Genomic DNA, 27,400 nt, shown 5'->3' on the forward strand with positions numbered 1-27,400 from the left:
GCAATAATTTTGTGTGCAGGAACCATTAGAGATCACATAATTCCTACATCAGCACATTGAAAGGAATGGAAGTTCCCTGGAAATGGACTTGTGTATTTATTTTATTTAGTAGATTTATAGCCTGCCCTTCCCCATAATGGGCTCAGGGCAGATCACAAGCATGAGGGGAGGGACGGTAGCTCAGTGGTAGAGCATCTGCTTGGGAAGCAGAAGGTCCCAGGTTCAATCCCTGGCATCTCCAAAAAAGGGTCCAGGCAAATAGGTGTGAAAAACCTCAGCTTGAGACCCTGGAGAGCCGCTGCCAGTCTGAGAAGACAATACTGACTTTGATGGACCAAGGGTCTGATTCAGTATAAGGCAGCTTCATATGTTCATGATAAAACAGTAAAACAGTAAAAACCCAACAATAAAAGCATAAGACAATCAACGAACAATCAAAATATGCAGCATGGATGGTATAGCACATTTCATAAATTAAGATATAAATATCCTAGGTGTCACAGATGTCATAGCTGTAGGCCCAATATCTAGCAGTCTGAATAGTTGGTCAGCATAGGGAGGTCTGTTAGATGATATGAGCAGTAAGGTAAGGACGCCCACTTGCCTCAACCAAAAGACTGGTGGGATAGCTTCATTTTGCAGGCCCTACGGAAAGGTAGTAAGTCTGGTTGGGCCCATATTTACATAGGGAGCTGATTTCACCAGGCCAGGGCCAGAGCCGCAAAGGCAAGCCGGACATCCCTTGGGCCAGGGATGGTCAAAAGATATCGATTTTTATACTTTGTATGAGTAGGATTGCCAAGTCCAATTCAAGAAATATCTGCAGACTTTGGGGGTGGAGCCAGGAGACTTTGGGGGTGGAGCCAGGAGACATTAGGGGTGGAGCCAAGATCAAGGCTGTGACAAGCATAATTGAATTCCAAGGGGAGTTCTGGGCATCACATTTAAAGGGACGGCACACCTTTTCAATTCCTTCCTTCCATAGGAAATAATGAAGAATAGGGGTACCTTCTTTTGGGGCTTATAGAATTGGACCCCCTGGTCCAATCTTTTTGAAACTTGGGGGGTATTTTGGGGAGAGGCACTAGATGCTATACTGAAAATTTGGTGCCTCTACCCCAAAAATCAGCCCCCCCCAGAGCCCCAGATACCCGCGGATCAATTCTCCATGATTTTCTATGGGAATAAATCTCCATAGGGAATAACAGAGTCCCCAGCTGACATTTCCCTCCCCTCCCCCCGCTTTCTGACGACCCTGAAGTGGGGGGAGGGTCTCCAAACCGGGGGATCCCCTGCCCCCACCTGGGGATTGGCAACCCTATGTACGAGCCATTGGATGTGCATCATTTTTGAGTCTGCAGTGGATTTTTGTTAGATACAATGTATGAGATTTGGATTTGTACCCTTTGTATTTCTTGAAGAATCTTGAAGACAGACTTATACATTGTTTCTTTATTTCTTATTGTAAATTGCATCAATGGTCAACTGGTAGGCTGATTTATTTCAGCCTCCGTTGAAGACTTTTTGAGAAGCAAGAGGACTTCATACTGAACCACATAATGATTTCTGAGCTAGAAGAGGCTTTTTAAAAGTACAAATATCAAAGAAATTAGCATTTTTTTTTAAAAAAATTAAACTTTAAACATCAGAGAAAGGGGGGTGTGTGGACGAGACGCTGGCAGTGAGGGGAACATAAATGATCTGTTCGGCTTTTGGTGTAAACAGTTGTTTAATGTAGAAAAGAAGCTGCAAAACTTAAAATAAAGAGAAATTAAAGATATTAGTGTAGATAAGAATAGAAAATCTGCTTTTAAAAGAAACAGCTTACAGCAATGTCTGCATTGATGAAAGGAAACATCTGGTAATTTAGAAAGTTAGTAATATGGAACTTGGGGGAGGATTTTGTATACAGAAAAGCATTAAAGTGTATTTTCTTCCTCTCACACCTACGCCTTTAGCACTGTATAAAGCAAATTATGTAGGAAATGGGGGGGGGGGAGGAATTATGTGTGGTTTTAAGTACCAGGGATAAACCATTGAATTCTCCTGTAGCAATGTGTGAAAGCAGAAATCTACAAAATCATATTTTGTAAGAGATGTCCCTATATATGTTTCGAAACAGAGAAAAAAATGGCAATTGCTAGGGAGAAAGTTTGTGCGGTACAGTGAAGGGAAGCAGACGGGGAAATTGCTTAATTATGCCAAAAAACACTGACAGAAAACAGGCCTCCAGGTCAAATAAAACATAGCAAAATTCCACATGTAATGTTTCATAAAAAAAGGGTGTGTGTGTGAGTATATATGTCAAATAACACAAGGAAGTAAAGATAGATCTAAGTGGGCAGCTGTGTTGATCTGAACCTTGAATAAACTTTTGTTGTTGCAGGTTGGGTTGCCAAGTCCCCTGCAGCCTCTGGTGGAGGACTGTTTTTTGTGGATGAAGCGTGCACAGCGTGATGACATCACTCGGAAGTGATGTCGTTTCTCTGGCAACGTTGCACACAAGCCACTCTAGGAGCATCCGGGAAAACTCTATGGTTTTCCCAGACGCTCTAACAATTTGGGAGGGAAAACACTATAGTTTTCTTCCCAAATTGCTAGAGTCCAGGAAAATCATAGAGTTTTCTCAGACGTTCCTAGAGCAGCCAGCGCGTGACGTTGCTGGGGCAATGATGTCACTTCCAAGTGATATCATCATGCTGGCGACATTGCGGGAGGGTGCCTCCTGCTGGCCCAATGTGGACTGGCAAGTTGGGAACCTTCAGGGTGGGAGAACCCCTGCCCAGCCTGGGAACTTGGTAGCCCTACTGGCATTTTTTTTTTTTAGCAGGGACTTATTTGCATATTAGGTCACACACCCCAATGTAGCCAATCCCACAAGAGCTTACAGTAGGCCTTTTACTAAGAGCCCTGTAAGCTCTCGGAGGATTGGCTACATCAGGGGTGTGTGGCCTAATATGCAAAAGAGTTCCTGCTACAAAAAAAAGCCTGGGCCCCTGGGCTCAAAAATTGTTCTAAAAGGAAGTAAAGTAGTAGTGTGACAAAGAGAGGACATTGCTAGCCTCCAGGTTGAAGGGAATGGCTGCTTGAGTGGGTGGGCGCTAAAGCATTGTACCCCACTGAGGTCCTTCCCTTCCGCAAGCACCACCCTTCCCAGGCTGTACCTCCACGTCACTTAGGGTTGCCAATCCCCAGGTGCGGGCAGGGGATCCCCCGGTTTGGAGGCCCTCCCCCCGCTTCAGGGTCGTCAGAAAGCGGGGGGAGGGGAGGGAAATGTCAGCTGGGGACTCTGTTATTCCCTATGGAGATTTATTCCCATAGAAAATCATGGAGAATTGATCCGCTGGTATCTGGGGCTCTGGGGGGGCTGTTTTTGGGGGTAGAGGCACCAAATTTTCAATATAGCATCTAGTGCCTCTCCCCAAAATAACCCCCAAGTTTCAAAAAGATTGGTCCAGGGGGTCCAATTCTATGGGCCTCAATAGAAGGTGCCCCTATCCTTCCATTATTTCCTATGGAAGGAAGGAATTGAAAAGGTGTGCCGTCCTTTAAATGTGATGGCCGGAACACTCTTTGGAGTTCAATTATGCTTGTCACAGCCTTGATCTTGGCTCCACCCCTAATGTCTCCTGGCTCCACCCCCAAAGTCTCCTGGCTCCACCCCCAAAGTCCCCAGATATTTCTTGAATTGGACTTGGCAACCCTATTGTCTCCCCTAACGTCACTGAGAATGTCTCAGCTCAGCGTTTCCAGCCTGATCCCAGTGCGAAGCACAGCATCTGTTTGTCTGCCAAGAGTCTGATACAGATGTGTCAATCCTGCATAGACAAACATTTCAGGTGTGAGAAAGTAGGATTGGGGAGGAATCCTTTTCACTGGCTCTAAGACATTAACAGGCAAAACATACTGGAATTAGTTGTGTGGGAAATGAAAGAAAAGCTAGATTCCTCCCTCCCTCCCCTCCCTCCATCATCCCTCCCTCCTTCCTCTCTCCCTTCCTTCCTTCCTTCCTTCCTTCCTTCCTTCCTTCCTTCCTTCCTTCCTTCCTTCCTTCCTTCCTTCCTTCCTTCCTTCCTTTCTCCTCGGCTTCCATTGGTTCCCAGGGGATACCTGGCAACCCTGACCTTTAACCTACCAAATACTTCCCCTAATGTGTGATGCAAGGATTTTAATGTTGCAGTAGTGGATGCAAATGTCTGGTTCAAACTAATCTTTCTCCTCCAGCAAGGAAAGAGTGGAGGGAAATCAAATCTGCATTGTGGATATCTCTATACCTAGGGTTGCCAACCACCAGGTGGGGCCTGGAGATCTGGAATTACAGCTGTTCTCCAGACTGCAGAAATCAGCTCCCCCTAGAGAAGAGGCCTGTCATTGAGGTCTCTCTCAACTTTTTCTGTGCCCGCCCCAGGCTCCACCACCAAAATCTCCAGGGATTTCCCAACCCAGAGCTGAAAACCCCATCTGTGAGAAAAGTAGGGCTGCCAATCCCCAGGTGGAGGTAGGGGATCCCCCAGTTGTAGGCCCTCCCCCCACTTCAGGGTTAGTAAAAAGGGGGGGGATGTCTGCTGGACACTCCATTATTCCCTGTGGAGACCGATTCCCATAGGGTATCATGGACAATTAATCTGCAGGTATCTTGGGCTTAAGGGGGAGGGGGTGCTGTTTTTTGAGATTGAAGCACCAGATTTTCAGCATGGCATCAGGTGTCTCTCCCCAAAACACCCTCCAAGTTTCAAAAGGATTGGACCAGGGGGTCCAATTCTTTGAGCCCCAAAAGATGGTACCCCTATCCTTCATTATTTCAAATGGTGGGAAGGCATTTAAAAGGTGTAGTCTTAAATGTGATGTCCAGAACTCCCTTTGGAGTTCAATTGGACTTGCCACACCCTGGCTCCACCCCCAATGTCCCCAGATATTCCTTGAGTCAGACTTGGCAACCCTAGAGAAAAGACTAGACTCCATGGCCCCACAGTTGTATGGCCAGCCTGTGTTCTGGGTTCTACACAGACGTTTGGGGGGGATGTCTTAGGTGTGGTAAAGTGACAAGTCTTTTTTATTCAAATATTACTTGCTTTTTAGGCACTGAATTTTGGAGATATGCCGAAGTACTTGTGGGAGATTTGGGTACCTGACAAACCATGGGTGGTAAGATATCAGATCTGTTTAAATAAAGAACTAGCTTTTCTCTCTCTCTCTCTCTGAAGTCAAACATTGTGTCTTTCCCCTTCCTACATTGAAGTCAATACTCTGTCTCCCTTAGGGAGTTCCATTCTTTCGCTGTGTTTCGCCAACATAATGTTTCATGACTATGGAGTGTAGCGGAACAGGAGTTACAGATGTTCAGCTGAATGTCCTTTCAATTAAAACAGAAACTGGCATCGGCTTAAAGGGGGGGCAACTTCTTCAGAAATGTTATCGGTTTTTCTGGAAACAAGGCTTAGATTCCACAAACATTGATCTTTCTTATGAATTCCCACTTGCACCAAAATAGAAGCATTCAGGGGTAAAATGGTGAATCAGGAGTACATATAAGTATCGGACTGAAACAGTCTTTTCAGTTATTCTGACATAGGAAACATGACTTCTGTAGTTGCCTAAGAAGCAATTCTGTTGTTCAAGTAGGGTTGCCAATCTCCAGGTGGGGGCAGGGGATCCCCCGGTTTGGAGGCCCCCCCTGCTTCAGGGACGTCAGAAAGCGGGGGGAGGGGAGAGAAATGTCTGCTGGGAACTCTGTTATCCCTATGGAGATTTATTCCCATAGAAAATAATGGAGAATTGATCCGCGGGTATCTTGGGCTCGGGGGGGGGGGGGGGGTTTGCTGTTTTTTGGGTTAGATGCACCAAATTTTCAGTACAGCATCTAGTGCCTCTCCCCAAAGTACCCCCCAAGTTTCAAAACGATTGGACCAGGGGGTCCAATTCTATGAGCCCCAAAAGAAGGTGCCCTTATCCTTCATTATTTCCCATGGAAGGAAGGCATTGAAAAGGTGTGCCATCCCTTTAAATGTGAGGGCCAGAACTCCCTTTGGAGTTCAATTATGCTTGTCACAGCCTTGATCGTGGCTCCACCCCCAAAGTCTTCCGGCTCCACCCCCAAAGTCCCCAGATATTTCTTAAATTGGACTTGGCAACCCTATGTTCAAGGAACGAGCAAGGCATGTTCAGGAATCGGGAACATAACTGATTCCCTTTTGGGTTGACATGAAGACCGAGTCTGCAGGGTGTAGGTTCAAACAGACAATTCACATGTGTGTGTGTGTTTTTTTTAAGTGAGAGTTGGCTTCCAAAAGCATTGATACATGCCGGGGGTGGCCAAACTTGCTCAACAGAAGAGCCACACAGAATAAGCTGGAGCTGCCAATCTCCCGCTGGGGGTAGGGGATCCCCCAGTCTAGAGGGCCCCAACTTGCCAGCAGGGAGCAGGCTGCCGGAGGGATCCCCGCCCCCAAAGAGCCCCATCACCATGCGCTGTCCCCCGCATGATGACATCACTTGGAACTGATGTTATGCTGAGGATGCTCTAGGACTCACGTTAAAACTCTCTGGTACCATAGAGTTTTATCACAAGTCCTAGAACATCCCTGGCATGACATCCCCAGCATGATGATGTCACTTCCCTGATGACATCATTGCACTGTGCACACAAAGTGCATGTGAGAGAACAGTACCCCATCATAGTGGTGGAGGGACTTGACAACCCTAGAATAAATTTCAGATGTTTGAGAGCTGCAAGATGTGAACAAATATTACACACAAGTCTTTATTAAAACTCTTAATACTTTCTTTGCACAGAAAGATAAAATACGTACATATGTATGCAGTATACAACACCAACAGACTAGGAGACTTAAAAAAGAAACTGGGAATAACAGTCCCCACAAGACCAGGATAGGGAAAGGTTAGATAATTGTTTTTTGCGACCAGTGGGAGAAGGAAACACACATGTACCATATAAATCACTCATCACCATTTCTCTTTGTCTTAACACCAAGGTTAATAAATACAGCTCTTACAAGAGCTATGAAACTGAGAGGGGACCCTGCACCACCCTCTTTAATTTCGTCCTCCTTCCAGTGGCTTTCTCAGCTCTTGCAAGGAAGGATGACAAAAGGCTCTGAACCAGACCTGAGACTAGGGTGATGGACAGCTCTATCTTGACTGAAGAAAAAAGAAATACCTTTGTTGTTGACTAGATAAAGTTCCAAGAGCTACAGAGGCATGGCCAAACTTGGTTAGCTTAAGAACCACATAGAATTAATGTCAGATGTTTGAGAGCCACAAGACATGAACATCAGATGTTTGAGAGAAGGAAGGAAGGAAGGAAGGAAGGAAGGAAGGAAGGAAGGAAGGAAGGAAGGAAGGAAGGAAGGAAGGAAGGAAGGAAGGAAGGAAAAATAGATGGGGAGAGAGGTGGAAAGAAAACAACTTTAACTTAAAATTCATTCTCCAAGCAGCTAGCTGGGTTGGCTTGGAGAAGTGATTTAAAGAGACAAATGCCTTCTCCAAGCTAGCTAACAAGGGGGTGGAGCATTTTGAGAGCCACACACACTGTGTAAAAGAGTCACATGTGGCTCCCGAGCTGCAGTTTGGCCACCCCTGAGCAGGGGGCTGGGGGCGAGGGAACGATAACATGGCAACAACATGACATCACTTCTGGCAAATACCCAGAAGCAACATAACCAGGGCTTTTTTTGTAGCAGGAACTCCTTTGCATATTAGGCTACACCCCCGGATGTAGCCTATCAATCAATATCACACCTTTTTTGGCATAACAGATGTAGCCAATCCTCCTGTAGCTTACAGGGCTCTTCTTACAAGGCCTACTGCAAGCTCTTGGAGAACTGACTACATCAAGGGTGTCTGGCCTAATATGCAAAGGAGTTCCTGCTACAAAAAAAAGCCCTGAACATAACATTGCCACTGTGATAATATTGTCACATTTTACGGTTTTGGTAAGATTCTGCGGCTTTCATATTTACAAGATATGAACATGCATTGGTTTTCTTTAATGAGGGCCTCTATCAGCTGCAGGAGTTATGAAAGCAACTGAAACTGCGATAGAAGTTACTTATAATTATCTAGTATGCTGTGTCAGATGGAACTGTTAAAAAGCATTTTATAAATAATTATGCTTTAAAGTTGACTCAAGACACTCATCTAAAATGTCCCTTTTAAGTATATAAGAACTTGTCATGAACATATGAAGCTGCCTTCTACTGAATCAGACCCTCGGTCCATCAAAGTCAGTATTGTCTTCTCAGACTGGCAGCGGCTCTCCAGGGTCTCAAGCTGAGGTTTTTCACACCTATTTGCCTGGACCCTTTTTTGGAGATGCCAGGGATTGAACCTGGGACCTTCTGCTTCCCAAGCAGATGCTCTACCACTGAGCCACCCTCCCTCCCCAAAACTTCACCATCTTCAAGTATTTGAAGGGCTGTCATATAGAGGATGAACATATGAAGCTGCCTTATACTGAATCAGACCTTCGGTCCATCAAAGTCAGTATTGTCTTCTCAGACTGGCAGCGGCTCTCCAGGGTCTCAAGCTGAGGTTTTTCACACCTATTTGCCTGGACCCTTCTTAGTTGGAGATGCCAGGGATTGAACCTGGGACCTTCTGCTTCCCAAGCAGATGCTCTACCACTGAGCCACCATCCCTCCCCAGTGTAGAACATAAAGTGATGCCCTTCTAAGTCCCATTAGTGAGCTTGCCAACCTCCAGATGGGAGCGGCAAACCTCCCAGAATTGCAGAGTTCAGATCCCTGGGGGGAAACAGATGCTGTGGAGGGTGGACTCTGTGACATTGTAGCCTGCTGAGGCTTTCTCCCAAACTTCTGCCCTCACCAAACCTTCATCCCCAAATCTCCGGGAATTAATATCCACCCCACAATTGGCAATGGTACTTGCTGGGTTTCATGAGGGAAATTTATGCATGCCCTCAGCTCCTAGAAAGAAATGGAACTTCTTAACTTTGGCTGAGAAATCACACAAAGGCACACATACATAAAGTATGCAGTCCTAGAAATTAGGGTTGCCAACCTCCTGCTGGGACCTGGAGATCACCTGAAATCAGGACTTTTTTGTAGCAGGAACTCCTTTACACATTAGGCCACACCCCCTAATATAGCCAATCATCCCAGAGCTTACAGTAGGCCCTGTACTAAGAGCCCTGTGAGCTCTTGGAGGACTGGCTACAGCAGGGGGTGTGGCCTAATATGCAAAATAGTTCTTGCTACAAAAACATCCTGCCTGAAATAACAACTGTTCTCCAAATAGTTGAGATGACTTCCGCCGGTGCAACCCTGCCCTCCCCCCCCCCAAAAAAAGTCCATGAATTTTCTAACCTGGAATTGGAAACACTAGTGTACTCTGATATTGTTACCAGCAGGGCTTTTTGGGGGGTGGGGGTGAGGGTGGGGGGAGAACACAGTGGAATGGAGTTCTGGAACCTCTTTGTGGAAACCGGATTCTCAGAAAATGAGGGGCACCATATGTTTCTCCTTCATTCCCCTCTTGAGATTTCTGGCGCCTCTTTTTCCCCGGTGTGTGTGTGTGTCCTGGTTACCAGAAACTAAACATGAACAAATATTAGTTGAGAACTAACAATACACACTCCTAAATAGGTGGGGATTTGTGTGTGTGTGTGTATTCATCAGACAATTGCCTTTGAAGTCCTACCCTACCTTTAGAAAACCCTGCCAGCATATAATATATTACTTGACACTCAAAACGGTGATATTTTTAATGCAAAGCTCTGTGAATTACATTTTAAATAGAGACTATTTCCTCTTGAGGGTTTTATGTTTACAAATAAATCTTCACATTTGCAGACAACTTATTAAAAGCTTTTCAGAATACAATGTAATGACTGCAGAGGACAGGAAATACAAAAGTCTATTAAAATACTCTTTTCTGGGGTAATCAAGAGTTCTCATATATAGCAAAGAGAATGCATGTTCACCTAGGGTCAAACGTGACCAGATCCTGGGATAGCTATAAATGAATCTCCTAATCTTTTTTTCCCCCTTGGAAAATAGTATCCATGGGGACCCCTGATTTAGGGTGAACCCTGTCTTGCCCCCTCACCCCCTTACCCTGACTCCAAATCAGGCCTTGAATTCAACAGGAGCTCACAGGAGTGCAGCTCCTGCACCTGTTTGAGAGTTCCCCCTCCTCCTGCCCACTTACCTTGTCCATTGAATAGGAGGTGCAGCTGCATAACAATCCCTGGATTAGGAGAGCGGGCAGCAAGCCAGCTACCTGAGGCTTTGGCACACACCCAGCCTCATTAACCCCTGGAGAAGCCCATGCCACTCTTTCTCCACTTCTTAAGCTGCTCTTCTCCACTTCTTCTCCACTCCACTCCACTCCACTTCTCCGCTCCACTCCACTCCACTCCACTCTCCTCTTCTCCACTCTTTCTCCACTTCTTAGCTGCCCTGAGCCTGCTTCGGCAGAGAGGGCGGGATACAAATCCAATCAAATAAATCAAATATGTGATTTTGGGCAGCGGGTGGGTTGCTGGCTTTTTGACTGATGGGTGCAGTCCAGGAGACCCCCAGGTGAGCGAGCAGCCAGCCCAAGCAGGCCTCACTTGCCCGGGGCTCTCTTTTCTTGTGTCGAGTTGCTTTTGGTTGGGAGTGGCAGCATATGCTAATGAGTTATGCTAATGAGCTCCACCACCGATTTTTCTACAAAACGACCCCTGCTCCAAATGCTCCATAGTCGATTTGCCTTATTGATGGCAAATGCTCTTCTCTGTCTCTCATAATACTGAATCTGATCCAAATACCCTCCTCCCTTCCCAGTAGCTGCTATATGTAGATTCTGGCTAGGGTTACCGACTCGGGGCTAAGAAATACCTGAGGATTTTGGGGGTGGAGCCTGAAAAGGAGGGGTTTGAGGAGGGGAGGGACTTCAATGGCCTACAATGCCTTAGGGTCCACCCTCCAAAGCGGCCATTTTGTACAGGAAAGCTGAGCTCTGCATTGAGCTCTATTATATAGAGGGTTAGAGTATGTTGTATAATATGCCACTCTTTGAAATTGTAATAGTTGGCACCAATCCAGGAAGAAACATTTGTTCATGAAAAAAATGTCTTTGTTCTACCTGAGTGGGACTGGTGTTCGTGTTCCCTGCCTCCTGCTGGAGGTTTTGGGTGCCCAGCCAGCATGACCAATGGCTGAGGCTGATGGGAGTTGTAGGCAAAAAACATCCGGAGAGCTACCATTCGCCACCCCTGCTCTATGGCACCATAGAGTTTGTTACCCAAATGCTAGAGCATCCCCTGCGTGATATGTCCAGTGTGATGATGGCATTGCACCACACAAGCTTCTTGCACACGAGAAGCATCCCCCAGGTAAGTCTAGAGGTCCCTTCCAACTCTATGATTCTATGATGATTGTATGAAGACATGGCAACCCTAACTAGTGTACATATCTCTATCAGGGTACTCATTTGGGCCTTGATGAATGGCAAGGGTGGGGGCCTTTGGATGGTGGGAGTGGATGTAGGAGGTTCCCAGCCTCCAAGTGGGGCCTGCAGGTCTCCTGGAATTACAACTGATCTCTAGGTGACCAAGATCAGTTCCCTGAACTACTCAGACTGGCAGCTGCTCTCCAGGGTCTCAAGCTGAGGTTTTTCATGCCTACTTGCCTGGACCCTTTTTAGTTGGAGATGCTGGGGATTGAACCTGGGACCTTCTTCTTACCAAGCAGATGCTCTACCACTGCTTAGGTCAGTCCTCTCCACCAACCCTGCCCCCCCCACAACTCTCCAGGAATTTCCCAAGCTGGAGTTGGCATCCCTACACGAATTACCTCAACTGCAGGAAACGGCTGTGGTGTACAGCATATCCCAACCTGGATAAGGATTCTCTTCTTAGTGGATTCAGGATTAATTGATTCTGGAAATTGCTTTTTATGACTCAAGTGTATGCTTATTTCAGAAAACTCTAGAAAGAGAGAGATTGCAGACATCCCTCCATTTGCAAGCTGCAAGCTCTTGCCTTACCAATAGCTGCAATTTTTTAAATACTCCTGTTCCGCTTTGACTCATGATTTTCTACATCTGTTTGCCCTTAGAGCAGCTGTTTGACTTGAATGCAATTAGAGCAGCCACAAATGTGTTTATTTTTCTTATGGATACTTTTGTGTGGGGGTATGTGTTTTAAAAGTTAGGTCAGTTGTTAAGATATGATTCAGGTAGAAATAATAGGGGGATTCCAAGAGATTTCAGTCCAACTCTGGCACTTACCGCTTCTGTCCTGAAAGGCAAACTGTCTTGGGGAAGCAAAGCAACCAGAAGTGTTTTATATCTCGAGTTCATCTCTCTCTAATTAGTACTGTTTAATGAACCGTTCACCCCTTTGCTTCTCGCACTTCCCCTTGGGGATTCCCCAGCTGTTTTGCTCTCCTGTTGTAATTGAAATCAAACTTGTTCCAACCTGTAATTGATAGTGAATTCAACCATTTTATGTTTGCCATGAAACAGACGTATGGCGTGTGCATGCAAAGCGACATATGGGCGAAAGAATGTCCTACCACCGTGAAAAAGAGATTTTTTTGTTGCTGTTCATCACCATTTGGTTGTTTATCCAAGCAACTGATGCACAGATAAGATGAAGAAGTGTAAACAGGTGGGCATACACATCTATAGTCATGAGGGGTAACTGAGAGAGCTGGAAGCTTGGAGAGGAGACGGCTGAAAGGTGATACAATCACCATCTTCAAGTACTCGAAGGGCTGTCAGATACAGGATGATGCAGAATTGTTTTCTGTTGACCCAGAAGGTCGGTTTTCAAACAGAGCGTAGATGGCCATCTGACAGCAATGCTGGTTCTGTGAATTAGGCAGATCATGAGAATGAGGACAGGAAGGGCTGCATCAGTTATTCGTTCTCGTGGTCCTTTCTTATACGCCCAGAGAAATGCTGATTGCCACCACGGGAGTGGTCAGCAATTTTTCTCCAGCCCAGTTTGGCAAGGGATCCTTGAGTTTTTTTGCCATCTTCTGGACGTGCAGCAGGGGTCATTGGGGATGTGTGTGGGGAGGAGGGGAGAAAAGTATTTGTGAAGTTCCTGCACTGTGCAGGGGGTTGGACAAGATGTCCCTGGAGGTCCCTTCCAGCTCTGCGATTCTATAAGCATGAGGCAGCCATGGCTACTCAAACGTGACACGTAGCCTTGAAAGAAGCTAGGAATCAAGGTGAGGAAGGGAAGAAACTACGGCTCATTGGTAGAGCATCCGCTTTGGAGGCTAGAAGGTTCCAAGTTCAACCCCCAGCATCTCCAGGTAAAAGGATCCATTAGTAGGTAATTTGAAAGACCTTCACCTGAAACCCTGGAGAGCTGCTGCCAGTCTGATTAGGGCGCCGGCCTTCTGGGGGCGCCAAATTAGGCGCTCGCCATGTGACTCGGTGACATTATCATTGCGGGGGGAGGCACCAGAAGTTAGCCTTGCCTAGGGTGCCACACAGTCTAGGGTTGGCCCCGGGAACCGAGGTCAGTATAAGATGGCTTCCTGTGTTCCTGATCACGCACTAGAGTTGAGAAATTCAACATTGAGCTGGAGGTTTGGGAGTGGAGTCTGGGGAGAGCCGGGGTGGAGAGGGAATGGGTCTCAGCAGGGCTTTTTTGGTAGAAAAAGCCCAGCAGGAACTCATTTGCATATTAGAGCCCACCTCCTCCAAAGCAGTCATTGTCTCCCGAGGAACTGACCTATGTGGTCTGGAGATCATCATTCTGGGGGATCTCCAGGGCTTGCCTGGAGGCTGGCAACCATATCGGGTACTATGGCCTGGCACCTATTTTATTCTTTTTTGGACAGTGGGCCAAAGCATTTATTTTGACTCAGGCACTTAATTAAGAGGTTCCGTCTTTTGGGCTGCTTTTATGGGCCAAGGTTCGTTTTACGAATATTCATTTTTATGTGGCTGAATATTGTTTTATGAGCTCCTTTGGGGAAGGTCTCCAGACAGGCAGCAGATACATTTGCTACATTGATATAATGACTGCAGGTGGTGGGGAAGGCGTGAGAAGCTGGGAGGACGATCAGAGTAGACAAGACCAGGACTTTCTTTTTTGTAGCAGGAACTCCTTTGCATATTAGGCCACACACCCCTGATGCAACCAATCCTCCAAGAGCTTCCAGGGCTCTTAGTACAGGACCTACTCTAAGCTCCAGGAGGATTGGCTACATCAGGCGTGTGTGGCCTAATATGCAAAGGAGTTCCTGCTACACACACAAAAAAAAGTCGTGTTATCAGCTCTGATCTGTTGTCGGTCCTCCAGAGGAACTGCTTGTCCACTGTGTGAGACAGGGTGGTGGACTAGGTGGACTATTGGTCTGATCCAGCAGGGCTCTTCTTATGTCCTTATGCCAGGAACGAGCCTGTCTTCTCCAACAACCCCTTTCCATTCTCTGCAGGCTCGCTGTTCTCATCCTAGTACCCAGGCAGTTGCCAAGAAGAGAAGAAGCTAGGGCCTATTGTAAGCTCTTGGAGGACTGGCTACATCAGGGGTGTGTGGTCTAATATGCAAAGGAGTTCCTGTGACAAAAAAAGCCCTGGACAAGACTCACCTGGATAGCCCAAGAGTCAGGCTCAGAAGAAACAGGGATTTTCCTGAGCAGGAACACACAGGAACATAGTTCTGGTTGGCTTGACATCAGGGGGTGTGGCCTAATATGCAAATGAAATCTTGCTGGGCGTTTTCTACAAAAAAAACATTGCGAAACGATGGGGATGTCGGGGTATGGTCTAATATGCAAATGAGTTCCTGCTGGGCATTTTCTGCAACAAAAATCCCTGAGTGTAAAGTAGCTTGAGGCAGTCAGGAGTGAGGTATGGTCTGTGCAGCAGGTGCTTCTTCTCACCTTGTTGATTTTTTTTTTTGGTTGCCTGCTGTGTGCCCTAAAGATGTGTGGGGCAGCTCTGGTGCCCCTCAACGCACACTGTGGCAGACTATCACATGCTTTTGGGGAACCTGTTCCTGTTGCCTCCATTCTTTCTATATTTACTTGCACTGTGTGTGTCCCTTCATTCTCTTTGCACTCCGGCTTTCTCTCCCTATAGAAATTGTTGCTCCGGAGACACTTTTTATCATGCAGGGATGTATCCAAACCAGACATCCATGTGTATGTTTGGAGCTAGGCCTTCCTGCTAAGATTAACAGCTCTGGGTTGGGAGATACCTGGAGATTTTTGGAGCGGAGCCTGCGGAAGGCAGGGTTTGGGGATAGGGGAGGGGGCTCGGGAGGATATAACTCTAGAACAGGGGCGCCCAAACTTGCTTAATGCTATTGTACTTCTTTGATGTTCTCAGCCGCCCTGAGCCTGCTTTGGCGGGGAGGGTGGGATACAAATAAAATGTGATGATGATGATGTCCAATTTATCAGTGGAGGAGAGGTGGGGTCAGGCAGCAGGAGACCCCCACCCTGACCAGGGAGGTCCGTTGTTCTCACTGCTACTTCTTCCAAATGCTTGGTAGAAATATCAGAACTGTGTGATTGGCTCCATGCCAATCTCTTTTTTTTTCCCAGTGCAATTTCAATGCACAATTATTACATGCTGGTGTTTTTCGAAGTTGTTTACATTTGGGGTTGGTGGGTTGTTTTTAATTATCTGTAAGCCACCTCAAGAATGTTTGGCGGACGCAGCAGGATGGAAATGATTAAAATAATAAATACAATATTAATAATCCCAAGCCTATCCTGCTTTTCCCTTCGCTTGATTTAAAAGCTGCCCGTGCTCCTGAATTATTTCTTCTTCCTTAGCAAACTGCTTCAGTTTCCAAAGTCCTTATGCCCTGTGTAAGCTTTTTCTCAGGGTCTGTCCCTCTTTTTCTTAGCTCTATGTTTAATGCCGACATAATAAGAATGCCCTTTAGGGCTGCCTGGTCTGACTCAAGAAATATCCAGGGAATTTGGGGGTGCAGCCAGGAGACTTTGGGAGTGGAGTCAGGAGCAAGGGTATGACAGGCACGATTGAGCTCTGAAGGGAGTTCTGGCTATCACATTTAAAGGGACTGCACACCTTTTAAATGCCTTCCCTCCCTTTGGAAGTAATGAAGGATAGGGGCACTTTCTTCGGGGGCTTACAAAATTTACCCCCTAGTCCAATCTTTTTGAAACTTGGCAGGTGCTTTGAGGAGAGGCGCTGGATGCTATGTTGAAGAATTAGTGCCCTGTAAAACGAGCCCTGTAAGGGGAGGGACGGTGGCTCAGTGTAGAGCATCTGCTTGGTAAGCAGAAGGTCCCAGATTCAATCCCCGGCATCTCCAACCAAAAAGGGTCCAGGCAAATAAGTGTGAAAAACCTCAGCTTGAGACCCTGGAGAGCTGCTACCAGAATGAGTAGACAATACTTACTTTGATGGACAAAGGGTGTGATTCAGTATAAGGCAGCTTCATATGTTCAAAGCGCTTGGAGGATTGGCTACAGCAGGGGCATGTAGCCCAATATGCAAAGGAATTCCTGCTACCAAAAAAGCCCTGGTGATGTCATTTCCAGGTATTTGTCATAAGTAGAGTTTCCAGCTTGGGTTCTCAGCCTCCAGGTGGCGCCTGAAGACTTCCTGGGATCACAACTGGTGTCCAGACGACAGAGATCAGGTCCCCTGGAGAAAATGGCCGCTACAGATGGTGGATTCTATGGCATTACACCCTGCAGAGTTCCCTTCTCAATCCTTGCCTTCCGCAAGCTCCACCCCCCAAAGCTCCAGGTGTTTTCCAACCCACAACTGGCAACCCTGTTGCCAACACCGGGCTGGGAATTTCTCGGAGATTTGGGGCTGGAGCCAGGAGCGCAGGAGGGGATTTTGAAGAGTGGGAGAGAACTCAATGGGGTGTCATGCTCTAGAGTAGTCGCCATAGTGAGAACGGCGCAGGAAAACCTGCATGCAACCACTCTCTTCTGGAAGCCAATTAATCTGATTATACAACTTCCTCCCCTATTAGCGATAAAATGCAAGGAAATCAGAGGCATTTATTTATTTATTTATTTATTCCAATTGGTATAATTGTTGGGCTCGAGATAGAACCTTATGTATTAAAATTAATGTGTGTGTGTGTTTTTAAAAAAGAATAATTCAGAATAAATGAAAAGCCGTAAAGGAAACCTGATGCTGATATATTGTAGGTATATAGGCTAGGCTTAGGAAACGGCACCATTATCCACTCTGTTTTAATGAAGTCGGGGAGGGAGAAGGGAAGAAAGTAGTAAAATATACTGAGTGTATTAAGGCTAAGTACTTCTAATAATTGCAAGCCCTGTTCCTTGCAGACCTACAGGAGGGAATGATGAACAGTGTTTTTGCACATATGTAATTATGACCAATTCTTAAATATTGAGTGCTGGAAGATATGCGGCGTATTTTGCACAGAGAGGAAGGAAACCGTAGGTTCCTAAGTTCATGTCTTTGCACAATGTATGGCGCGCTTTAAGTTTAGTGTTTTTACTTTGTGCGAAAAATCAATAACAATACAAAATAGGCCAAAGTGCGTAGTTATGGTTCTTCTCAGATGAGAAAAAGAAAGATTTTGGTTGTGTTGCATGCATTCGGAATACTTAAAAAAAAAATAATCCTGAAATGCCTCACAGGAGTGGCGCTCTGGAACCTCTAAATTGTATTGTGCTCTTTCCTTCTTACCCCCCTCCCCAAATACTTGCTTCTGGGTCCCATTGTTCAAACCCCCTGGGATAATTTTGCTGAACGTTAGAATTTGAAAAACTTTCTAATATTTTCCCCCACAAAAAAGGGGGAAATAACCAAAACATATACAACAGACAGATGGAAATCTTCATCCTGCCACTGTGGCCACCTAGGAGAAAGTAATTGAAAAAGTATGATGGGAATAAGGTTTTATGATGACCATTCCAATTCAAGAAGCATTGTAAGGTAGATGCTGAGCTGATATAATTGAGTACACCTTCTGGTGATGTCAGGGGTGTGTGGCGTATGCAATGAGCTATGCGAATTAGTTGTGCCAGTGAGCTCCGGCACTTGTTTTTCTACGAAATGACCCCTGGCAAGGGTCATCCTTGCTTAGCTTTCACTGGGGCCAGATGTACCTGTTTTGGAGGGGAGACAACGTTAAAAAATGATGCCCCCCGCAAGATCCCACCATGAAGATCTACCTATTTTTGGAGAGAAAGGGGATGCTGGTGGTGCCCCCCTTTGCTCTAGCACCCCAGACAGCTGTTCCTCTGCCCCCCTAGATCCAGGCCTGGCTTCCACTCAGGCTCAGGCTAGCCTGGGCTTTGAGACTCCTTAGGGTACAGAAAAGTGGGGTATAAAAACCTTCCGTTCTTCCAATTTGGGTCAGCCTTCTGCCAACAAGTCTCTCTCTTTGCTGTAAATCCCTGTGCCGTCTTTCACTTGCAGCAGAGGGTGAGCCTCTCGTTTCCCATTCCGTTGTAAAACCAGAGGAGTGTGCAAAACAAAATGTCTCTTTTGTAAAAGTACATCTATTTTGCCCGGGAATCCGTATGGAGCCTAAATTTCTTATCATCCCCTTGAAACCGTCGGGTGATTTATGGGCCCGCGGAACAGTCCGACGCAAAGACGAGCAGCCAGTAACTGTTGCGGGAGGAGAGCTGGGAGAAAAAGAGTTTTAGGCCCTGAAACGTTTCATCCATGCCCAATTAAAACAATCAATCTCTTGTCAGCCGGCTACACTTGCCGCCCTGTGTGTGCAGAGCGGCAGTGTTTGTTACAAAGAGTTGCCTTGTTCGAGAATGCCACTTGTTTGTCCCCTCTTTAACTCCTTGAGAACCTGTGAACAACTGCTTGCTGTCATCTAAGAGGGGCTGGAGCTCGGGGGATGCAGTCTCAGTTTGAGGAGGGGCACCTCTGACCAGGGGTCACTGCCACGGGAGATGGTGACAGCTGCCAGCATAGACAGCTTCAAGAGGGGATTGGATAAACATATGGAGCAGAGGTCCATCAGTGGCTATTAGCCACAGCATATTGATGGACCTCTCTGTCTGGGGCAGTGATGCTCTGTATTCTTGGTGCTTGGGGGGGGGGGAACAGTGGCAGGGCTTCTAGTGTTCTGGCCCCACTGGTGGAACTTCTGATGGCACCTGGGGTTTTTTGGCCACTATGTGACACAAAGCATTGACTGGATGGGCCATTGGTCTGATCCATCATGACTTCTCTTATGTTCTTAGGGGTCATTTTGTAGAAAAAGAGGTGGTGGAACTTACAGTAGGCCTTGTTCTTAGAGTCCTGTAAGCTCTTGGCTATATCAGGGTGTGTGGCCTAATATGCAAAGGGGTTCCTGCTACAAAGGGGAGGGACGGTGGCTCAGTGGCAGAGCATCTGCTTGGGAAGCAGAAGGTCCCAGGTTCAATCCCTGGCATCTCCAAAAAAGGGTCCAGGCAAATAGGTGTGAAAAACCTCAGCTTAAGACCTTGGAGAGCCACTGCCAGTCTGAGTAGACAATACTGACTTTGAAAAGCCCTTCCTCATTACTATATATGGGTGTGAAAGCTGGGTGATGAAGGAAGCAGATAGGAAGAAAGGTGGGTTTTTTAAATGTTTGTTGGAGGAGAGTTTTTCAGATACAACAGATCACCAAAGAGACACATCAGTGGGTTGGTCTTAAATGTGTCAGTCATGGGGCTGCCACTGAAAAGGCCCTCTCTCATGTATCCATCAAACGGATCAGGAGGGCTTCTTTCTGTGGTCTTATTTCACAGGTAGAACCAATCATAATCTATGAAAAGGGATGGGGTGAATCAAGGATCAAAACATGTGCATATTTGTCCTCTCTCTGTTTTCATTGGTGTTTTAATATATTTGTTTTATATATTGGGTGTGGTCATGGCTTTTTTTGTAGCAGGAATTCCTTTGCATATTGGGCTACACCCCTCTGAGGTAGCCCATCCTCCTGGAGCTTACAGTTGGCCCTGTACTAAGAGCTCTGTCAGCTCTTGGAGGATTGGCTACATTAGAGGGGTGTGGCCTAATATGCAAAGGAGTTCCTGCTACAAAAAAAGCCTGGTTGTGGTTAGCACCCGCCCCTGCAAAACAATTGAGACTGGGGGCAAGTAGGACGCACAGTTGTGGTTCTACAAATTTCATTTGGAAAAATCTGTTTGCCTTTCTGTCAGAAAGTGCACAGGCAACGCAGCGAAGGCCAACTCGTTGACATATTAAACTTTTTTGTTTTGTTTTCTGAGCTGCATTCTTCAATATTTTTTTTTGGGGGGGGCGTTATTAATTATTGAAAAACCGTGCCTTTGCCGTGTACAATGGTTGAGCAGACAGCCGTACCCAGCGTGGATTAGTTTTCACATGCATCAAGCGCTCTGATTAATTTTTTATTTGTCTGTATCGCTTGCATATTGTATAAATACATCTGTGGCCTTTTGTGTTCCAACAATGGCAACCATTTAATCACTTATCCCATTTAAATTGGGGGCAGGGAAAGGGCACTGGAGCAACAGGTAGCTTATTGAGGAAGTCGGAGCGCTTGCAGGAATTTGACTGTTCTTAATATCCTTTGCCGAGACCTCCCTCTCCTTGTCTGATATTCGCGGGATTGTAAAAATGATAATGTATGGTAATTTGCAATGCAGTGATAAGCATACTAATAATTTCCGCAGCTCCTGTTGGGTAACTTGGCAGTTATGTGATCTGACTGCAGGTTGGAAACAACAGCAATGGGGAAGGGGAAAGGGGGAATAAGGAAAGAAAATAACAGCAAAGAAACAAAGGGGGAGAAAAGATGAATGTCAATTTGGCATCCCATCAAAGCTGTTGATTTTTTAACCAATGCAGCTGTCTAGGCTTGGGTTAACCTCTCATTGATCTTCCCAAATAGGTTTTCGTCTAAAGCACCAAATTAAAAAGAGAGAGAGAAACGAGACTAAGACCCGGTTCCGTAAATTGAAACGTGTAAAAAGTAACAAAGGCACTTGGGTGGATTTCAGAAGTTTTAAGCATATGCTCTGAATTCCTAGTTCTTGTTTACAGCTGAGGAGGGGGACGGCATTGTGTGTGGGGGAAGTGCCATCAAATCACTTCCAACCAGGACTTTAATTTAGCAGGAACACTCAGGAACGCAGTTCCGGCTGGCTCGGCATCAGGGTTGTGTGGCCTAATATGCAAATGAGTTCCTGTTGAGCTTTTTCTTTAAAAAAAACCCTGTGGGGAACATGGTGATATTGGGGTGTGGCCTAATATGCAAATGAGTTCTTGCTGGGCTTTTTCGGCCAAAAAGCCCTGAATCATAGAGTTGGAAGGGATCACCAGGGTCATCTAGTCCAACCCCCTGCACAATGCAGAAAGCTCACAAATACCTCCCCCTAAATTCACAGGATCTTCATTGCTGTCAGATGGCCATTTAGCCTCTGTTTAAAAACCTCCAGGGAAGTAGAGCCCACCAGCTCCCGAGGAAGCCTGTTCCACTGAGGAATCGCTCTAACGGTCAGGAAGTTCTTCCTAATGTTGAGCCAGAATCTCTTTTGATTTAATTTCAACCAGTTGGTTCTGATCCTACCTCCTGGTGCCACAGAAAACAATTCTGCACCATCCTCTATATGACAGCCCTTCAAGTACTTGAAGGTGGTGATCATATCACACCTCAACCGTCTTCTCTCCAGGCTAAACATGCCCAGCTCCTTCAACCTTTCTTCATACCTTTAATTCTGGGTATAAGCAAGAACTGAGTGACTTAGCATGTGTAGATGGCATGCTTCTTCATATGTATTAAAACACACTTTCTCGAGTATTACTTATAAGTAGAGAGAGAATGTGGTGGGATCTGGTGGGAAGAGCGGGATATAAATCTCAGATAAATAAAATAAATAAATAAATGTAGGAGGTGGGTTAGTTGACAGAAAAGACAAATTTTCTAGCAATGCATTTTTTAGCAATGTCCGAAAGATTTGATGCTAGAGTTACAACATTTTGAAAAGGGGAGGGGGGGAGAGGACATATTTTCTGACTGACTACTTCAAACAAGCAATCATTATGACAAATCTCATTTTAGATACCCCTACTATTTAAGCTGCAATAATTGTCACTAGTTTGGTAGATCCAGGTGGGCAGCCATGTTTGCCTGAAGCAGTAAAATAAAGAAGAAGATTCTGGATTTATATCCCGCCCTCCACTTCAAAGAGTCTCAGAGCAGCTCACAATCTCCTTTCCCTTCCTCCCCCACAACAGACACCCTCTGAGGTAGCCGCCCTGAGTCCGCTTGCGGAGAGGGCGGGATATAAATGTAAAGTAATAAATAAATAAATAAATAATAATGAAGATAATGGAGTTATATCCCGCCCTCCACTCCGAAGAGTCTCAGAGCGGCTCACAATCTCCTTTACCTCCCCCCCCCTCACAACAGACACCCTGTGAGGTAGATGAAGATATTGGATTTACGGGGACTTCCGGAAAGATGGCGTGGTGAGACACAGGGCATTGCTGAGCTCCGGCGTGCACTGTGATTTGGAGCGCTCCAGAGAGGTCCCCTCTTTGTAGGGGTCTCTTAAGAAGCGTCTGAAAGACGCATCGAAGCTTGGGGGAGCTGGTTGGGGGCTTAGGAGGAACGCGGAGGCGTCCCTTTTACCCCAGCCTGTCCCTCGCCTGGAGCTCTCTAACGCGTAGCGCAACAACCAGGCCTCCGGAACAGGAGCGGAGGGGGCGGCCGAACTCAGACGAACTGCCCTAAGCTAAGTTTAAATTGCTAACTACTAACGTAAACGAAACGAAACATCAAACATCAAAGAGAGTCTATTGAAGAATATAGGAAATACCGTCCGGCGGAGAAGCGGAGAAGCGGAGAAGCGAAGCGAAGGTCGGATCGGAAGCGGCTGGCGACGCGGTGCAGCAGCGGAGAGGCGGAAGGGGCCGCACGAGAGGTTTGGCCGGGCGAGAGCAGCGGTGACGGCTGAATAGCTTTCGCTGAGCGGATCGGACTTGTGCTGGAGTCCGAGGCGTCGGCGGCCTGACGCGGGTGGAGACGGCGGAGCAGAGTTTGGAGAAGGTACCGGGGCGCTGGGGCGACTGGACGGGAGGAGACACGAAAGCGGGCGGCGAAATGAGGAAGCGGTGAAGCAGAGGAACAACAACAGCAACGGGTTTGTTAAACAGATGTGGTGAACGGAGAGTCGGGGAGCAACAGCCGGGTGTATGCTGTGGAGCGAGGCGGCATGGTGGAAGATGGCGCAGAGTGGTGAGTGAGAGAGAAAGTGGTGGCTGAGAGCGGACTAAGAGTTAAAGACTAGTAATGAGAATATAGAAGGTGTTTGGAAAGTGAAGACGGTTAATAAGACTGAAAAAGAAAGAGAAAGAGAAGGAGAGAAGGAGAGGAAGAAAAGGAGAGACAGAATCAAGGATTAATCAAGTGAGGGAGAGACAGTTTTTAGCAGGGAAATCTGCGGCTGTCCCTCCCTTGAAGAAAGGGTGAGAAAGAAAAGGATATAAGAACCAGAGGAACTGAGACAGAGACTAAGACTAAGACTATATATAATAACTCTCCTGAAATAGACTGTAAGCGGTTGAATAAAAGGGGAGAAAGAAGACAGAAGAAAGGAAGAGGAAGATAAGAAGACAAGAAGAAGAAAGAAGAAAGAAAATAAAGTAAAGCCAACAAGACTGGACCTTAAATAAACAGTGGTTCTTAGCTGTAATGTTCATACTGCCTTGCTGCTGAATTGTGAGTTGTGCTTGATGAATTTTGAATTTTGAATACTATATCAATGCCAAATAATGAATTGTTAAAGTGAAGAAAGGCTGGGGGAAGAGATACTGATTTACATTTTATTATTTGTTTAGGTATTGATGCAGGGTGGAATTGATTTATCAATGAAATTGATTTATTGATTTTGGGGGAGAAACAACAAAATGAAATGGTGGGGATTTGAATTAAGTAATTATTAGTAGCAGTTAAAACGACACATAATTGCTGAATGGCCCATATATGCTAACATCCAGAAGTAATTGCTGTGGGCTGTGATTAATAAGCGCAACAGACGATTGGTGCTTTGTGTGGTGAATAATAATATTTGAACAGAAGCAATATAAAGACAGGAGAAAGTTACTCTAATTGTCTAACTGAGCAGAAAGACTAAGGATATGGGAGATAAGGAAAAAAAAGAAAGACAGATGGAGGCTAAAATTAAAAAAGTGGGCCAGGGCACCTCACCAGGAGGTCAAAGAACCTTACCTTCAACAGACAATCAGGAAGCTATAGAGAAGCTGCAAGCAATAATGGTGGCAAGCTTTAAGCAAAGCCAAGAAGCTCTGGAAGCGATGAAAATAGACCTGATGGGGGAGATCAAAAAAACAAATGACAAAATGGATGATTTTCAAAAACAGCTATTAGCTAACACACAGCAGGTGCATTGCTTGGTTGCTAAGGTGGAAAGACTGGAAGATCAAAATAAAGCCACTACAGTGACGGTGCGGGAGAATCAAAATGAATTAGTAGAGTTGGAAGACAAAGTAGCGAAATTAGAAATGGAAAAGGCGGCATATGTACTAAGATTCCAGAATATCCCAGAAGATAGAGGAGAGAACTTGGAGGATAAAATTTTGGAGATATTAAATACAGAGGAAGAGAAATTATTGGAGGAAGGAAAGAGTGAGATTGATTGGGTAAGGAGAATATCTTCCTCCTATTCCAGAAGACATAACTTACCAAGAGAAGTTTTAGTAAGGTTTGTCCGAAGAGCGACTTGTGAAAAGATCCAAAAAAAGGCAAGAGACGAAGGTTTATCCTGGCAAAATATTAATATTAAAGCATTGAAAGATGTCCCATGGACAATTCGCCAAAGAAGACAAGGATATAAGAAACTGACCAGTTGGCTATTGAAGCAGGCAATTCAATTTAGATGGCTGGTGCCAGAAGGAATTTTTTTTACGTACCAGGCCAAGAGACATAACATTACTACCCTGGAAAAAATGGAAGAGTTCTGGAGCAGTTTTGTAGCTTCAAGCAACCAGAGTTCTGATATAGGGGAAGATCAAGAAGAAGAAACAGAGCTGTGTGGAAAGGAAGCAGAAGACAGCTACAAGTTTAGAAGAGAAGGAGTCAGAACAAGACAATTTACTAAAAGAGATCAAAGAGTAACAGAAGGAAGTAAAACGATATTAGGATGAATAAAAAGGCGGGACTACAGATTGTATCGGTAAATGTGAACGGCTTAAATGAACCAAAGAAGAGAAGGAAAACCTTTTTACAACTTCAGAAAACTAAAGCTCAAATAATTTGCCTTCAGGAAACGCACATAAAAGAAAGTGATAAGAAGTTTCTACAAAATAAAAGATTGGGACAGTTATATTATTCGTGTGATAAAGGAAAGAGGAGAGGAGTAGCCATATATGTTCACCAAAATATAGATTCCAAACTGATTTATAAAGATGAAATGGGAAGGATCCTGATAATAGAAACAATAATTAACAAAAAAAAGATATTGCTTGTAAACATATATGCACCGAACGACAAGCAAGAAAACTTCTATAAAAATGTGCATGAGAAACTAGTGGAATTACAAACGGAAGCCTGTTGCATTATAGGAGATTTTAATGCTGTATTTGACGCTCATAAAGATAAAAAATTTGAAAAGTTAAAGAAAAATCCATCACGTAGTGTCTTGCCAAAGACTTTCTTCAAGATGGTTGAGGAGTTAAGTCTTATTGATATCTGGAGGGTTAAGAACCCACAAGCAGAAGATTTTACACATTTTTCACAAGCTCACAGGTGCTGGTCCAGAATCGATATGTGTTGGATGATGATAGGCTTGATTCCGCAAGTCAAGCAAGCTAACATTCTCCCGAAAACATTTGCCGACCATAATCCATTGCAAGTGATGATACATTGTCCATCAAGGAATAGTCGCTGGACTTTGAACACCCAAATTTTAAAAGAGGCAACTTTCTTGGAAGAGGCGAAAAAAGAAATAAAAGAATTTTTTCAGCGTAATGTGGAAGAAGATACCAGCATCCAAAATATTTGGGATACTTTTAAGGCCTTTTTTAGGGGGATGGCTATTAGCTTCACGGCAAAAAGAAATCGGGAACGGATGAAATTATTTAATGATTTAGTGAAAGACTTAAAAGAGCAAGAGAGACAACAGAAAACTAAGAATACAAAAGAGATAAAAGCAAAAATACAAGCTACGCAACACAGAATTAATTTATGGCTAACAGAAGAACTGGAAAGAAAAATGAAATGGACCAAACAAAACCTTTTTGAAAATGCAAATAAAACAAGCAGATGGTTAGCATATAAACTCAAAAAGGAAAAGGAAAAAAAAATCATAAGATCACTTATAAATCAAGAAGGTGAAGAAACTACAAAGGAAGATCAAATGGAACAAATAGTCAAAAGTTTTTACCAAAATTTATATAAAAAACAGGAGATTGAAGAACAACGGCAAGATGAATATATTCAAAGTATTAATGTGAAACAAATTACAAAAGAACAACAGAAGGTATTGGATAGCTCTATCACAATCCACGAGGTAATTGAAGCAATTAAGCAACAGAAATCCAATAAAACGCCCGGTCTGGATGGTCTTCCGGTGGAAGTATACAAAACCTTTGAAGATATACTCTTAATTCCCTACAAAAAATTGCTGGAGAAAATTCAGGAGTCAGCAATAATTCCAACATCTTGGAGAGAGGCGTTGATTACACTAATCCATAAAGAAGGAACAGAGCCTAAGGAAATCAAGAATTATAGGCCAATCTCTCTCCTAAATGCAGATTATAAAATTTTCGCTACGATATTGACGAATAGATTCAAGAAAGCAGTAACCGACATAGTGCAAGAAGACCAAACGGGTTTTATACCCGGAAGAATGATGCGGCAGAACTTAAGATATTTTTTGAACATCTTAGAATACTATAAAGACCATCCGGATAAACAATTTGCAGGAATTTCACTGGACGCAGAAAAAGCGTTCGATAACGTGAACTGGAATTTCATGAGCAAAGTACTAGAAGCTGTTGGTTGTGGCAAAAATTTTAAGAAGATGATTGAGGCTATATATACTAAGCAAAATGCAAGGATTAACATAAACGGAAATAATTCAGGATTCGTGGAAATAGAACAGGGGACCAGACAAGGGTGCCCTCTCTCCCCTCTTCTTTTTGTAACTACAATAGAATTCTTGATTCAAAAAATAAGAGAGGATACTGAAATTAGAGGCCTGAAGGTAAAGAACGAAGAATTTAAGATCCAAGCATTTGCAGACGACTTGCTGTTTTTTCTGGAAGATCCTATCTCTTCGATTGATAAATTAAAGATGAATTTGCAGCACTTTGGAGAAGTTTCTGGATTTAAAGTGAATACACAGAAAACCAAATTTCTAACTAAGAACATGACTAAAGAACAAATTAAACAATTAGAAGACAAATCGGGCTTTAAAAAAGAAAAGAAAATTAGATATTT

General features: G+C 44.8%; 1 protein-coding gene across 6 annotated transcripts in view; it reads left to right on the top strand.

Annotated features, from left to right (window-relative positions):
- PCDH9 (protocadherin 9) overlaps nucleotides 1-27,400 on the top strand; it is a 1,273,931-nt gene that overhangs the window by 564,179 nt on the left and 682,352 nt on the right. For 4 of the 6 annotated variants that reach the window (XM_060233542.1, XM_060233545.1, XM_060233543.1 and 1 more), the window contains one exon: nucleotides 5,080-5,145. The exons of the other annotated variants lie outside the window; for them this stretch is intronic. In XM_060233542.1, coding sequence (XP_060089525.1) covers nucleotides 5,080-5,145 — 66 coding nt within the window. The remainder of the gene's footprint in view (nucleotides 1-5,079; nucleotides 5,146-27,400) is intronic. 6 annotated transcript variants of the gene reach the window in all.

The sequence above is a fragment of the Heteronotia binoei genome, chromosome 3, assembly GCF_032191835.1.
Source record: "Heteronotia binoei isolate CCM8104 ecotype False Entrance Well chromosome 3, APGP_CSIRO_Hbin_v1, whole genome shotgun sequence".
Classification (NCBI taxonomy): Eukaryota; Metazoa; Chordata; class Lepidosauria; order Squamata; family Gekkonidae; genus Heteronotia; species Heteronotia binoei.